Here is a 17,035-nt window from a genome sequence, read left to right as displayed (position 1 = left end):
ATCATTTTTATAAATTTAAAATTGAGTCCTGTGATTTCAGAAAACAACTGTTCATTCTGAAAGGCTCTTCTGGAGGTATTGTCATCGTTAGATGTTTTTGAGCCGCCAGCTTTAGGCCTATCGACAATCAGTCCCATTTTCTCTGGAAAAGCACGTTTAATTTTTTTCTTTTTCATTTCAATTTATTGCTTGTCAGCAGGTAACTTTAATGACCATTTCTTGACTGGTAATTTGTAAGCAATGTGGATTAAGCATTCGAATGCTCGTACCCATGCATGTAGAATTGAAATCCCGTAATGTAACTCACTTGAGCTATCAAAACCAGCTTTGTATATTAGAGTTACTCTTTTATACTCATTTGCATTTACAACACCAGTCTGTGTCTCAAAAAGCCTTTTTGTAGTGTGATCCAGTAGATCTTGAAGTGGAACACTAGCAATATAGTCATTTACACAAATGTTTTTAGGATAGCATCGATCTTTTGCCACTCTAACATTATTAAACGTTGGGTAGAGATTGTATTCATTTTTATCAGCTTTACTTTTCATCAGTTGATAAGATGCTTTTGTTAAACTATTGTAGTTTAATATAAGTCTAATATAAGTGCAAAAGCTTCATCAGTAGACATATAAAATGGGGGTATAGTATCCACTAAAAAATTTTCTGCTATTTTGACTTTTTTAGACTCATTATTTTTTTTCCAATTTGACTTAAGTTGCAAATAATAGCTGGCTAACTAAATATTGATCCATTTCAGCAACTTTTCTATACTTCTATCTTTAAAAGGACTCATCAAAATTTAAAGTAGACCTACCATGAGGAGTACTAACAATTGTCGGAGTAGCAGGTGGAACATATGCAGAAGGTATAAAGTCAGAATCAACCATATTGCATATTTTTTCTCAAATGCTGCAGCTTTGCGGCTAACATCATTCCAACGAGACTTCAAGTTCTTTAAGAATGCAATAAATTTTTTATAATTTCAGAATCATTCAAGTCTAACTTGACAATTAATTGATCGTAAATTGTTGGATCATGTATAGACATATTATTAGATCTAATACAGTTATATATATATAATGGTACTTCATTGTTATATTATTATTTATTCTAAAATTAGAAAAGTCAACCTATTTATATATATGTATATATATATACACATATCTGCAAGTATCTGCGACCAAAACTGTATTTAACTCATTAAATAGATTTATTTCAGTGAATATCAGCCATAAAAACCCTTGCCAAACATCGCCGAAAAAATATAAGCATAGTATTAGCAAAAAAAAAAACGCATTTATTTCAACCATTAAACTCACTATCTTTGATTGATCATAAAATGAGTCAATGGCAACACACATAAAAAAAACATTTTTCAAACTTTTTTAGAAAAGCGCTTGAACACATAAAATATTGTTCAGAGTGACAACTTAAAATTGAAAATTTTTAGTGAAGGTGCATTTTTTGAATAACAATCCTTATGTTTTTATGTAAATCAATATGTTACGATCATTAAATAGTAGTTTTTAATACAAAAATTGAATAAAAATAATTTTGACTTTGGGCACACCATGGCCCACTGTGCGCTTTCGTGCTCAAGTCTTTTCGCGCTTGCCCACACTCCCGCAAAAACTTAGCGGCAGATAAAAAAGCGCTTGCCAAAGTTTAAATAAAGCATTTTGTTTTAAATTGCAACAAAAAATTCATTGTTCATTTGTATATAATTAAAAAATGTATTTACCCGGTAAAAAAGTAAGGAGAATCTTTTTTAGCGTTACCAAAATTGTAATAAAAAAATATAACTCTATTCTTCTAAAAAAAATAATTTACAATATATTCCAAAATAAATATACTTTAAATCATATAATTAGGCATTTAGCAAATAAAACTGTGACGTCACACACTTGTAAAAATCAATATTTATTAAATAAGTTTGCTTTCGTACGAATTTAAGGTTATTGGAAGATTGTAAAGTATATTCCAGAATAAAAAATGTTTTAAAAAAGATATTAAATCTAGTTTTCAAAAAAAAAAAAAAAGTCTTTATTATTAATTTATAAAGTCATCATTGTTTAATACTCTTTCAATATATAAGGCCATCATCAATCAATTTGGGATCTAAAAATAAATAGACATAAAATTTACATAAAAAAATTTACAGTTTTAAAAATAAAAAAGTAAAGTTAATAAAAAAGATAAAATAAATTAAAAAAAAGTGACAAATGCAAGAAAAATAAATGTGAACTATTTGCAATGCAGGAACCAAGATTAACAACATTCAATTACCAAATAAAACAAACAACATTGAAATAAGCGAAGCTTTTTTTCTCAGTTATTTTTAAAATTTAGAACTGAATAAAACTATAAATACTTTTTAAACTCAATATCAAAACCAAATAGTTCACACATATCGGTTAAACACAATGCTAATTGAATTATTTCCAATGGTCATAACTTTCGAATAATATTTTGAACAAAATTTAATCTGTTGATGAATTTTAAATTTAGTATAAGGTAGTAATGTCGAAAATTTTACTAAACCGCTGTCCTCACATTTGAGAAGGGCGAGGGGTAAACATTTTGGGTTTTTTTTGTTCCCAGGACTCTATCATTGTAATTATTAGCAGGAATGTGGGGTGGGAGGGTTACCCAAAAATGTATAGATGCGTACAAAAAGAGAGAGAAGGTGGGGGGGGGGGGTTGATATCTTATTCTCAATCTTTTCTGAAACTTTTTTTAATATGTTTTTAAAAAAATATAAAATTTCACGGGTTTAAAAAATCCATGTTATGTTATATACATAGATTTGTTGAATTAACTTAAAGTTTTCTTGTTTTTAATGTTTTGAAAAATTCATGCGTTGGGGAAGGGTCGATTTTTATTAAATAATACGTACGAATGCAGAGGAGGGAGGGTGTTAGCATACACAGCTGAGTACAAGAGGGAAGGGGGTTTTAAATCAATGGGTTTACTGCGTTCATACTTTATGGATGCCCCCAAAACATCCTTATTTGGTAAATGCACAAACATACTTAAGTTTGGTCTTAGCACAATGCATGAAACTGTCACATCTGAAATATTAAAAAATTCTGCGGACACGTGGATGTTATCCATTTTTTGTAAAAAGCTTTTTTATCTAAAACTAATTTCTCACTTTTCAATAAGATTTCTTTTATAATTAATCAACAACTTTTAATAAATCGCTGCTCATGACAAATTAAAGAATTTGCTTGACGGTATTTAAATTTTCTCACAAGATCTCTCAGCAACAGACATGGAGCGAATAATAGATTTCGCTTCATATTTATCCCTGATCTTTTTATTAAACCCTGATTTTTTCTTTTTTCCACTTCCATATCTTCTTTAAATAAGATGAGTCTGTTTATATTGTGACAAAATAAATTTATCTGAGCATCAAGAAGCATTGCTCAACTTTGAAATGCCAATTCGATTTAAATTTTGTTTACTTATTTTAATCTAATAAAGTGATAACCAATACTTAATAGTAACAGTAATACTTACCATTACATACCATACAATACTTACTATTACATACCATACAAACTAATGCTTATTACAATCAAACAGCAACACACTAGTTTCCAGGTGCAAAAAAAACAAAAAAACTTGTCAAGTAGTTTTTGATTGAACAGTGCTGAATCTCATCGTGTTCAAATAATATTTTTTTTTAAACACTGCAAAAAGACCTCATTATATATTTTAATATAACTACAATACATCAGCATTTTTGCAAATTTAACTACTAAAAGTTATATACATTTGAAAATTTTCATTTATTTGTTCACAGAAAAAATCAGGACCAAGACTAGTAAGGCTATTTTTATTTTTTATTCAAGACCGTTGCAATTCCTAATTTAATTGAATGAACTGAACTAAACAACTTTATTAAATCTCTATGTATAGTTTTAATTTTTACATAATATAACCATGTAACAATGAATTATTTTTAAAGATTTGGAAAACAACTTATTTAACTAATTTTTATATTGATATAAAAATAAATTAAATCTAACATACATTTAAGCCCTGTAATTTAAAGTGTTGTATGTAAGAATGATATATGAAAAGTAAGTATAAAGACCTTAATACATACATCTCTATCTTTTCTGAAACTTGGTTTCTTTAAATTTAAAAAAAAAAAATACATATATATATATATACACATAAATATACATATATATATATATATATATATATATAAATTTATAAATTATGTTAGTGTATTCTACAAATAGAGTGCTCAATGTTCTAAAAGAACAGAGCAATAATAAATTAGTAAAAACACTTATCTAATTTTTGATTACTTTAACACTGTGTTTCACCATCAGTAGGTTCATCAGGAAGAATTCTTCCTGATGAACCTACTGATGGTGAAACACAGTGTTGAAGTAATCAAAAATTAGATAAGTGTTTTTACTAATTTATATATAAATTTATGTATATATATATATATATATATATATATATATATATATATATATATATATATATATATATATATATATATATTTATATATCAGCACATGAGATAAGGAAAAATGATGTCGGCAGAAAATTGCTGACCTAAACTTATTTTAGGTTGGCATAACCACTGGTGACAAAAATTTGGCCCAATCTTTGATAAGCTAAAACTTATTGAATTTTTAGTTATCCAGTCTTAATTTTTTAGTTATTTTGTTTATAAAGTGTTACTTATTTTTTACTGAAAGTTTTGTTTACTTAGATTAATTAATAAAAAAGTTATCCAAAAATGAAGTCAACTACATTAATTGAACAAGTCCTAACACTAAAATAAAGAGCACCGTAGAGTATTTTGTTGCCTCTAATCACCCTGAAAGAACCATTAAATATTATATGGCAAAGTGGAAGAACAAAAATTATGACTGCTGGGAACATCAATCGCCTGAAAGGTCTTTTGAACAACCGGTCTGGAACTTCAACAAGAAAAACTGCAAATAAATTCAAGTGTGATCATTCCTACATTGTAAAAACAATAAAAAACAAAACAAACATTTGTTATTTTAAGAAAAAACAAATCCCTGATCGCACTGAGAAACAGTTAAAGCAGTTGCAACTGAAGTGTGGAAGAATTTGTTGCAAATTCAGAAACCGCGCCTTTGTCATTGACTATGAGTCTTATTTTACATTTAAACATACAAATAAAAATTCGAATGTTGGATTTTACTCAGATGACGCAAAAAATGCACCAAAAAATGTAAAATATAAGCGCAAAAGCAAATTTGAAAAAAAAATTCTTGTGTGGATTACCATATCCCCTCGTGGATCTCGAAACCATTTATTGTTCCTGCGAGACTGGCAATTAACCAAACAGTGTACAAAAATGATTGCATCATCAAACGATTGATTCCTTTTATCACAAACATCACAGTGATGGTAATTATGTATTCTGGCCTGACTTGGCCTCTTCACATTATGCTAGAAGTGTGACCAATTACCTCGATGAGAAAAATATCTGTTATGTAACAAAATTTGATAATCCAGCATGTGTCCCAAAATTACGACCAATTGAAGATTTCTGGTCAATCCTTAAAGGCTACGTGTATGAAAACAATTAGGAAGCTGAAAGTGAAGATCAGCTGCAAAAAAAATCCATTCTTGTTTAAAAAAAATTAATATAAATCTTGTACAAGGCATGTGTGAACATGTATACAAAAAAGTTGCCGTATGTCGTAATGGCGAGAAATCATTATTGCAGTCCCGAAAATAAAAAATTAATATATTGTTTAATATTCTGTACAATATTTTTTGATCATTAAACTTTTAGTTGTACTATTACTGTCTGTGTTTATTTTGTGCCAAATTTTTGTCACCAGGGGTTAATACCGATTTTTCTTTCTAACGTAGACATTTGCTTGAAACCTTGAAAAACGAACCCAACATTTTACCATTTCATTAAGAATTTGATTAAACATTATTTTTGCAAAATTTATTTAAATTGTTTTATTTAGAATTTATAAAAAAATAGTTTTTCCATTTCTAATTTAATTGTTTGCTTACAATTTAAATAAAAGGTTCCTATTTAGAATTAAAACATGTTCATTTTTCTGTTTTATTTTCATTTTTTTCATTGTGAATTTAAATAAAACATAAAGTTTTCCGGGTTCATTACTATTCATTATATTACTTTCTTAAGAATTAAAAACGTTCGTTATGCTCTTTTGTTTTTCTGTTTTTATCTTTATTTTATTTAGAATTTTTAAAAAAACTTTTTCTAAATAAATTAAAATAAAAACTTTCGTTTTTATTTTAATTTATTTAGAATATAAAACGTTTTGCTGTTTTTTTTTTTTAGTTTATTTAAAATTTAACATTTTTTTGTTGCTGTTTTGTTTTATTTAAAATTTAAATAAAAATGTTCGTTATGCCGTTTTTATTTTAATTATCTTTTTTAAAAGTCAAATTTTTTCGTTTTTTTGTTTTAATTTTAATTTTATTTTATACAAAAACCATTGTCATAACCAAGTTCTCCAAATCTATCACTCACTTATATTTGTGGTCTTCGAAGTCATTTTTCCTCTGTTGAGTCTTATCACTTGCAGAGTTCACCTAGACAAGACCAGACCTACTTGCTCTTTGTGATACTAATTTGAGTTCAGCTGTCTTATTTTGTGACCTTGGTGCTGATGGTTATCTTCCTTTAATTTGTAAAGACAAATAGCCACTCCAAGAGTCACTCAAGAATTCCCCCATTTGTCACAAAATTAGATTTGAGTCTACTGTTCTTTCATGTGCTTTTGTTTAGCACCACTTCACGCGATCAACTTTCTCTTTGTTCTATATTCCTCTACTTCATCTTAAACCTGCATTCTTCTCAATGTTAGTTATGATCAAATTGACAAAGCCCTTTATTTTTATATTTCAACCAATATTGTTGCTGTTGGTGATTTTGATATCACTCTGAATAATTTTGTTCCAGTGTCAGTAACTCTGCAGGCATTAAGACCCATAACTTTTGCCTTTCTCAATCTCTAACACAAATAGTCAACTTTCCACTCACCTTCAAGAAAATCAGAATCATTTACTTTCTATACTCGACTATCATTTTTGATCTTAGTTAGTGCTCAGTTCTTCCACATTCACCCTTGGGTGCTTCTGATCACGGTTTGATCTCTCTAAAACTATTATCTCATTTTCCTTTATTATCAGAATCCCCCTATTATCTACCTCATACAACAACCTTAAAGCTGACTGGGATTATTTCCAGGATTTTCGTGATGGCTCTTGGGTAAAAATCTTTAATCTTCCTGCTGACCAATGTGCTTCTTATGTAACTTCTTGAAATCAGGCTGACATCTTTTATTTTCTCTTGAAGATTTCAAGTCAAGCCTCACTCTAATCCATGGTTTTCCTATCATTGTGCAGTATCATACTGCAGTTTCCAAACTTAACCATTACTTCCATATCTATTAATTCTGGAAAGTGATCTGACTTGTCTAACTACCGTCCTATTAGCCTTCTTCCTATCATATTCAAAGTTTTTGAGTGGTAATACAACAAACACTTAATCTCTGAATTTAAAAACTTACTTTCTGATCATCAATATGGTTTTTCGATCTTCTCATCTACTGCTGATTTGTTAACGGTAATACCTGATAGATTTTGTCTTGCATTAGATAGATGTGGAGAGATAAAGGCTATCCCTCTTGATGTTTCTAAAGCTTTTGAAAAAGTTTGACATTTATGGTCTTCTCCATAACCTCTCTTTATAGGATGTATCATGTAACATATTTAAGATTATTGAACCTTTCCTTACGAATCGTAGTATAAAAGTTTTCCTCGATGGACAGCACTCTTCTTGATTTTCTGTAACCGCAGGGGTTCCTCAAGGTTCTATCCTTGGCCCTATACTTTTTAAATTTACATTAACTACCTTCCAGAATTCTCACTTCTAAGTTGGCAATGTTCACTGATGCTACTACCATTTATTCTTGTCTAGATAAAGAGCCAACACTTTCTGATTGCTTGGAGGGCATTGAAGCATAAAAAGGATCTCACTTCTACTAAAGCATGTGGCTATCAGTGGCTGGTTAATTTTAAGTCAATTTCTTTCAGCTAATCATTATCGCAACAATTTAGATTTTCCTATATATATGAAAGGTAATGTAATAGATAAGTCATCTATCCTTCATCATCAATGATTAACTCTTAGTTCCAATCTTTCTTGGAAATCATATATCAAATCGATTGCAAAATTAGCATCTGCTAAGGATGCATCTCTTTATAAAGCTTGATACTTTCTTACATCAGTATTCTATTCTTTATCTCTATAAATCTCAAATCCATCCTTGTATGGAATACTGTTGGCATATCTAAAGTGGATCTTCGAGTGATGCCCGTTCTCTTTTAGACGACATGCAAAAACACATTGTAAACATAATTGGACCTACTCTTGCAGCCAACCTTCAACCATTATCACATCGTCGTAATATTACTTCTCTTTTTCTTTTTTACAAATACTATAATGGACACTGCTCTCAAGAGCTAGCGTCTCTTGTGCCATCTATTAAAATTCATTCTCGTGTTATTCGTCATTCAATTAAGTCTCATCCTTTTTCTGTGACTGTTCCTAAATGCTCAAAATACTCTTATTTGCCTAGTTTTTTTCCTCGAACATCAGTTCTTTGGAATTTGCTTCCTTTATCTTGCTTTCCTAATTCATGTAATTTGCAATATTTATAATATTTATAATATTTATCTTTTTTCTTCCAGTAACATCCAACTCTATTGGTCATTGCTTGCAGCCTTGTTGGAAGCGAAGATGTTCTGAGAAAAAAAAAAACTTCTGGTTTAAAATTCATTTTGGGAAAATCCATAATTAACAAACTTAGCCTGAACATTTATATGCTATTATAAATGTTGCTTTTATAAATGTTGAAAAATGTGATATTTAAAATCTTCCTTGAGATCCTGAACACTGCGTTGGGATAAAGTTTTGGACTGTTTATAGCATGTAATAAACAATACAGCTTGCACTTTTCAATTTATAAAAAATGTTGGATTTATTTTCTTTAGGAAGAAATGCTAATTTTTATAGTGATGGTGCCACTAATATTCGTGAACTAAGCAATTAATAAGACAAAGTTGTTCTAAAATACAACATAACATAGTTGGGTTTTGTTGAGTCGCTAGATAGAAATAAGCTATTAGATAGAAATAGGCTATTTTGTTGAGCCACTTGATAGAAATAAGCTATTGGTTAATGCACAGTAGGCGAGAATAATAAATTATGAGACAAAACTTATAATTTAGTATAAGTTAATTATCAATTATTTATATCAACTAAACTTGGTAGGAATACCAATATGAGGTCTGGGCTTCAAGTAAAGTTAGTGTATTTTTTATTTGGTTGCCATGGATACATAATTTTGCATAGCAACAAGCTATTATAGGTAATTGCAAATTTTTTATTATTAATATATACACTAAATTTGTCACGTAAATTTTTGTGTGGGCAGTACTACTATTAAAGATTTTATTTGGTTGCTTTAGGTACCTAATTCGCATAACATCAACATTTTTTGCTAGCTGCAGTGTTTATTTGTGCTATGCACAGTATACTTTGTACATGTACTTATACTTCTTAGATTTTTCTAAATTTGTCAAAAAATGAAAATCATTAATTTGTTATTTTGTAACATTTTTTGTAACAAAAAAAATTCATTAATTTCATTGTTAACTATAAACCAAATTAATTCAAACTGAACTTAAGTATGACTTGTCAACATTACATACCTGGATAAGATGCATGGAATGCTTCTACAAAATGCCTACAAGCTAAAGATAAAGAAATGGAGAGCATGTGGAGCTGTTGACAAATGGAGAGTATATGGAGTTTAACTTGATAGTTGACATGTCTAAAGTTAGTGGCTCTGGCACAAGAAATGATGAAAACACTACACATTGTCTCTTTAGGGAATCTGTAAAAGTATAAAAAGTAATTGGTTTACTAAAAACTATTCCTCACAAGTTTTTTTAATCCTAGGTACATTATCAAATAGTAATGATGTACTGATTAATCTCCATCAGCTTAATCGGCATTGGCATTTTTTTGTTAATTTACTGATTTTCTAACCAATGGTATTTTAATATTTTTATCCTGCATTATGATAATAATTAAATAATAAATAAATTAAACTTTATGCATTACTTAGAATTTTGTTGAGAAATTGTTTATATTGACTTTGTTTACAGGCAATATTGTTTATTCTTAAGATGTTTTTTAAGTTTTAATTTTACAGATGAATGTAATTATACTTTTAATACCACCTTGCTTTCAGAATAATTTTATTTTGTATTGTTTTATTGTTATACTTAAAAGTAATCTATTTAAGGATTATTATCTATATGTGTTCAAGTATAGCTTACTATATTTCTATACTTTAATTTTTTATTTTTTTTTACTTTAATTCATCTCCCCAAGGCCATGAAGGCCAATTTAGTTGAGGAGGCTACTTTAGTCATGGTTACAATCCTTTCTCAACTTTATAACTTCTAAACACAAACCTTGACAAACAAGGCCGCTGCACGGTGAAACAAGTTAAGCACTGTACTACCAGGGATGTGGTGGGGATGGAACAGGGATGGAACATCACAAAATAAAATTATTCTAAAAACAACTTAATTATCTAAAAATAATTTAGATATCTAAACAACATACGATTGTTGTTTATATATCTAAACTACTAATAAATTAATAAAGAACTCTAAGTAAGATCTTGACTAACTTATCTAAGGGTTTCGACAAAGTTTGGCAGTTTGGTCTTCTCCAAAAGCTTGTTTTATAGGGTGTATTTAAGTATGTTTTTGAGATTATTAAATCATTTCTTTCTAACCACTTTATTAAAGTCATCCTCGAAGGCCAACACTTTTATTCATTTTATGTATAAAAGTGTTGGCCTGGGATACCTCAAGGTTCTATCCTTGGTCCTATTTTGTTTCTTATCTACATTAGTGATTTTCCAGACAATCTTACATCTAAAGTAGCTCTTTCTACTGACGACTCAACTTTATAATCCTGTCTTGACAAAAGACTTTTCTTTTTGATTGGTTAGAACAGGCAGCCAATCTTAAATCTGATCTCACTTCTGTAACAGATAGGGGCTCACAGTGGCTTCTAAATTTTAACTCCAACAAAAGGCAGTACAGTTGACATTTCTATATTGATGAATGGTGACTCTTTCACTGAGTCCTCTTTTTTACATTTTCTTGGATTAACATTTACTACTGACTTTTCATGGAAAACATATATACAATCAATTGCTATATTAGCATCTGCTAAGGTTCTCGTTATTGTGCTTGCTATTTTCTCTCTTCTGATTCCATTCTCTCTTTCATTCACCTCTTCAAATCACTTCATTTCTGTATGGAATACTGTTGTCATATTTAAGTTGGTTCTTCTAATGATGCTCTTTCTATTCTAAACAAGATCCAAAAACGCATTGTAAACATAGTTGGACCCGTAGATGCATTGTAAACATTGATGAAACTAGAGATAGAGGCTCAAAGGAGCTTTTATCTCTACTTCCATTAACCAAAATTCATTCTTGCTTGATTCATCATTCATCAAAGTCTCATTCTTTTACTGTATCTGTCCTTGCATGCTCCAAAAACTTTTATTCGTCTATTTTTTTCCCCTGCACTTTAACTCTTTGGAACTCTCTACCATCTTTATGTTTTCCTGACTCATATAACCTTCAACTTTTTAAGTCTTCTGTCAAACATTTCCTTGCTTTTTAACTCTTTTCTTTTTTTCTAGTAACACCCAACTTAATAGTGGTTGCTTGCAGCCTTGTTGGGAGTGAATCAGAATAATAAAAAAAACAACTGCTTATGAGAGTATCATTTTCTTTTTAAAATAAAAAGCGTTCCTCTAAATTAGTTTTTTTTTGTGGAAGTTTTCTTTTCATAGTTAAAAAAACTAAAAAAATGTATATTTTTTAACTGAGTTTTTTTAATATCTTTTAAAATAATGGTTGGGCTCTGATTTGGTCCAAGTATTTGTTTACCAGTACTGATTCCATGAAAAAGATTACATGATTTTAAGTTTTATGGTTTTATATTTTTAAAATTTTAATAATTAATTAATTCATCGGTATCGGCATCGGTATTAGTCTTTTCCCATCCATCGGCATCGGTTGAAAACGTGCTATCGGTACATCACTATCAAATGGTCTAAATAATGATGCTAATAACCTCTAAGAGTATTGTTTGCTAGTTGTTTGCATGTATGTAAATTTATTTCCATGGAACATCATGCCAGCAAGTATTCATAAGAGCTTTTTTACACTCACTCAATATCTCTTCATATTAGTGTGTAATCTGAAGCAGCTCAAGAAGCAATAAACTTTTTTAAAAACATTGTAAACATTTTAGTTGATTGATTAAAGCATAATAAAGACTTATCAAGACAATTGTTATATTAATCTTATATTAGAAATTTGAAAAACTAAGTATCGAATTCGGTTAAGATTTGTCTAATACAAACATCTTAACTATTAAAATCATCAAGCTAGTCATAATTCCCAAGTCACATTTTCCATGGATTAATTTTATTATTTTTACTTGAATTAATGTAAATACAATTGGAAAATTAGTTATTCATAGAAATCCAATACAAAAATACACTATTTATTGGAAGAGCAGACCTTTTATTAACAGTTATGCCAAAATTACTATTAATATTTCTACTGAGCCTTGGCCCCCCACCTTCCTTGCTTATTGCTTTTGCTAATATAATTCAAAATATTCAGAAAAAAATTAACACCTCGCCTGCCTGAAATAAAAACTAGCGAATTGAATATTTGATAAAATAATTCTACAGAGTTAATATTAGTGGTATTTACCAATTTTTTACCTCACAAACAAAAATCAAAATTCTTTTTCTTATTAAACACAGTGTTTGTTGCACTAAAACTCTGAGAACAAGTTAAAACATTCTTATATTTATATTGTGAGCAATATTGCAAAATGTATATAAAAAGAAAATTTGAAACTGGAATTTCAATAAAAAAAAGGGCCAAATAAAAGCAAGATTTAATTAAAAAACATGCAAAAATTGATGCATTTTTTCAAACGGAAAATAAATCTTTAATTAACAAAAGTGAAGTAAGTACCATCAGTACTTACTTCACTTTTGTTAATTAAAGATTTATTCTCCTGATAAACCATCTATATCTTCATTAAGTAAAGAAACAAAATTAATAACAATGATAATAATTGTGCCATAGTCATATAGACAAGCTTTGAAGATAGCAAATGCACAGTGCATACTTGTGCATTAAGTAAAAGATGTTTTAAAGAATAAAAATGAATCATTACAATCGTCAATTTATATTAATGAACAGGTTGATCATCTTGATACAAACTTAAATTTTAATAACTTTGATTTGTACAACTATATCGAAAAAACTTGTGAAAATGGAAAGAAATTTTTTATCCATTTAGGTCCTAAGCATTTAAAAAATTTTAATTTTCCACGTGATCCAAATCAAAATAATCAATCCTTTTCCTCAACATACTTTTTTAAACAATCTGCAATGGGAAAATCAATTAGAGCTTTGCTTAGCTATTCAATTAAATTAGATGTTGTTTATTGCAAACCTTGTTGGATGTTTGAAATGGAAAACAAAAATAATAAAAATTGATGTAAAGGTATTAGAAACTTAAAAAATTTATCTACAAAAATTGAAAAACATGATTTATCAACCTGTTTGACATATAACATTTAAATAATAACAAAGGTTTTGATATGGCAGCAGAAAACCTCCTAAAATAAAAAAAAGGATTTTGGATAGAAGCTCTGCATCAATTGTTTCCAATAACCCTAAAATTATCTAGAAGTAACATGGCATTTTGCGGTCATAACAAATTATCAGAAGAACCATAACAGAAATTTTCAAGAAATAGCTTCTATTCATGGAGAATTTGATCCTTCATGAAACATTTATTAAATAAACCATAAGAGACAAATATATGAGTAGCACAATACAAAATGAAATGATAGAGTGCCTTGGAAGTATGGTAGAAGAAGAAACAACAGAAAAAATAAAATCTGCCCCATTTTCGACACACATCATGACAGACATAATAATTGACTCAAAAAAAAAAGAATACGTTAAGTGAAGTCTTCAGATATGTTAAAATTAAATATGATGACAACGGACTTCTATCAAAAGTACATATAAAAGAATCATTTTCGGATTTCAACAAGTAAACTCCTGAGATGTTACAGGTATTAAAAATATATCAATACAATCTGTAGAAAAAAGGCAACTTTCTATCGATAAACTGATTAGGAAAGGTTATGACAGCATCAATTTTATGCCAGGAATACGCGATGGTGTTAAAAAGAACTTCAACCAAATGCTAATTATATTCATTGTAAGTCGCATAACTTTAATCTAGTGATAAATGACATCATAAAACATATTCCAGAAATATCAACTTTTTTTGCAAGAGTACACAAAATATATATATTTTTTCGGTTTAAGCATAAACAGATAAGACATATTGTCTTCTTTTACTGATAAAAGTGATTTTATATTTAATACTGATTAAAAATACTCAATCTAATTCGATGGGCTGAAAAAAATCTCTTTATGCTGTTAAATCAAGATTTATAGATATACTTAGAGCACTCTATAAAATTATTTTGACTTCTCAAAAATCAGAAGAACACAAGCTTTGAAAATAAAAAAATCGATTTCAACATTAATTTTTTGTTATTTTACAATTTAAAAGTTGAATATTAAATGAATCTAACACAATAAGTTCTGAATATAACGCAATACTTCTTCAAAAAAAAGAATACAAATTTATAGGAAGCCATTTCTTTGTTAGAAAAATGCATGGACACACTTAAAATACTTAAAAATAACTATGACTCATTTAAGAGTGATGCAAATAAAATTGCAGAAATTACAACTGATTTTATAACATGAACACCAACATGTAAGACATTTTTTGATGAACCGCATTTTAAAGAAAATTTTAACAAATGTCAAGAACAGATTTTTATTGACAGCATTTATTAGAAAACTTTTGATTTGCTTTTATCTCAACTTGGGAAAAGATTTAAATCTACATTTGAACTTTAGACAACTTTTTAGCTTATTAAACTATCTTATTTGTTAGAATGTAAAGATTCGGAAATTATTCATTCATCTCGAGATTTTTACAAAAAAATATGCAAACTTTATTACACTAAGTTTAAAATATGAATTGATGGAATTAAGAAACAACAGTAACATGGCGGAAGAGGTTAACAAATGTTTGATATAAAAGAATTATCGGAGGTAATTTTAAAATGGGGATTAACATTAGACTATTAAAGTATTACTGCGGCTTTAATTTATTTAATTTTACCAATATCAGTAGCATCAAATGAAAGAAGCATTTCTAAAATGAATTTAATTTAAAACTATTTGAGAAATACTATGATAGACTTAAGTATTTATCTATTTTATTTCAATATTTTCATATATTGAAAATGTATATTTATTTATCTATTTTATTTAAAAGTTTTTTATCTATTGAAAATTGCAAAATCGTTAAACTTAGAGTTATAGAAAAATTTGCCCATTTAAAATTGCGCAGAAAAATTAAAATTATTACATTAGATTGTTTATGACAAAATTATATTTGCAATATAATCTAGTATAAATTTTTAACAAAACTTTTTTTTTAAAGTCATTAAATTTTTTGTTTTTAAAAGTACCTTAATAGAAGAATTAGGGGTAGGGGCCTCAATGTATATGCTTGCCCTAGAGGCCTCAAGACTTAATTTACGCCTCTGAATGCCAGTTCTGTCATTTACTAATTTTAGACTATTATTATTTAGTTTTTTATGAACAGTTTAGAAAAATGAGTAAAATGTAAAAACTATGGTATTTCAACATTAATAAATGCTTAATTTAACTTATATTTGTATCAAACTTTGAACTATTGATAAATTAATGAAGATTTACCAGAAGTATGTTAAATATTGTAAAAGTAAACTAGATAAAATATATATTATAACATATCATAACTATATACTATATAAATTTTCAACTTAAAAATAAACAGCAATTAATGAACTTCTAAACCCAAACTTATTTTTAATATACATATATATATATATATATATATATATATATATATATATATATATATATATATATATATATATATATATATATATATATATATATATATATATACATATATATATATATATATATATATATATATATATATATATATATATATATAAATCAGCTTGATATATTTTAATTCATTTAATATGCAACTAAGCAACAAATTACATATAAGTTTTGTCCACTACCTGGCCACTGTGCAGTGGCGTGTGTGTTACACCAATTAAGGTTGGTCCTAACATCAATTGATGATGATGATGATAATGATGACAATGAAGATGATAATGATGATGATGATGATGATGATGGTGATAGTGATGATGATGAAGCAGAATCGAATAAGTAAAAATGCAAAGCAAAAATAAAGCAAAATTAAAAAATAAAATAGAGTAAAGCTAAATAGAAATTTGAAAATATAAATTGTTTTAATTAAATACCATATATGACATATACAGTAATGTGCAAATTAGTTTGGACAGTGGCAAAATTGGAATAATTTTCACAATAAGCCTAACTTTGAGCTATGATATTAAAGATTCTCTTGTTTTTTCAGATAAATAAGTGTTTTACTGTAGTCTAGTGGTGTCTGGCAATTCTTTGCTGCTGGGAAGACATTCTAGCAAACGCATTAGTGGCTTCAGTGCTACTCCAGGTTTTGTGCAGAAAGGTTGTGACGAAGGTTGTGACGGATTATTCACCTCGTATTCACAATGGACATCACTCCCAAGAAACGTGCACGCATTATAGCTCTTAAAGAACATGCTGGTTTGAGCATTAGACAGATTTCTAAGAAAATGAAGGTGGCCAAGTCAACAGTTGGTGACATCTTGAAAAGAAAAAAAGACACTGGTGAATCT

General features: G+C 28.3%; 1 protein-coding gene across 2 annotated transcripts in view; it reads right to left on the bottom strand.

Annotated features, from left to right (window-relative positions):
* Positions 1–1,713: 1,713 nt before the first annotated feature.
* Positions 1,714–17,035, bottom strand: part of LOC136079893 (uncharacterized) — a 70,241-nt gene continuing 54,919 nt past the window's right edge. For both annotated transcript variants that reach the window (XM_065796566.1, XM_065796567.1), the window contains exon 6: positions 1,714–2,118. In XM_065796566.1, the coding sequence (XP_065652638.1) occupies positions 2,084–2,118 (35 nt within the window). In that variant the 3' untranslated portion in view covers positions 1,714–2,083. The remainder of the gene's footprint in view (positions 2,119–17,035) is intronic.

The sequence above is a fragment of the Hydra vulgaris genome, chromosome 04, assembly GCF_038396675.1.
Source record: "Hydra vulgaris chromosome 04, alternate assembly HydraT2T_AEP".
Classification (NCBI taxonomy): Eukaryota; Metazoa; Cnidaria; class Hydrozoa; order Anthoathecata; family Hydridae; genus Hydra; species Hydra vulgaris.
This window is presented reverse-complemented; position numbering and strand designations above follow the sequence as displayed.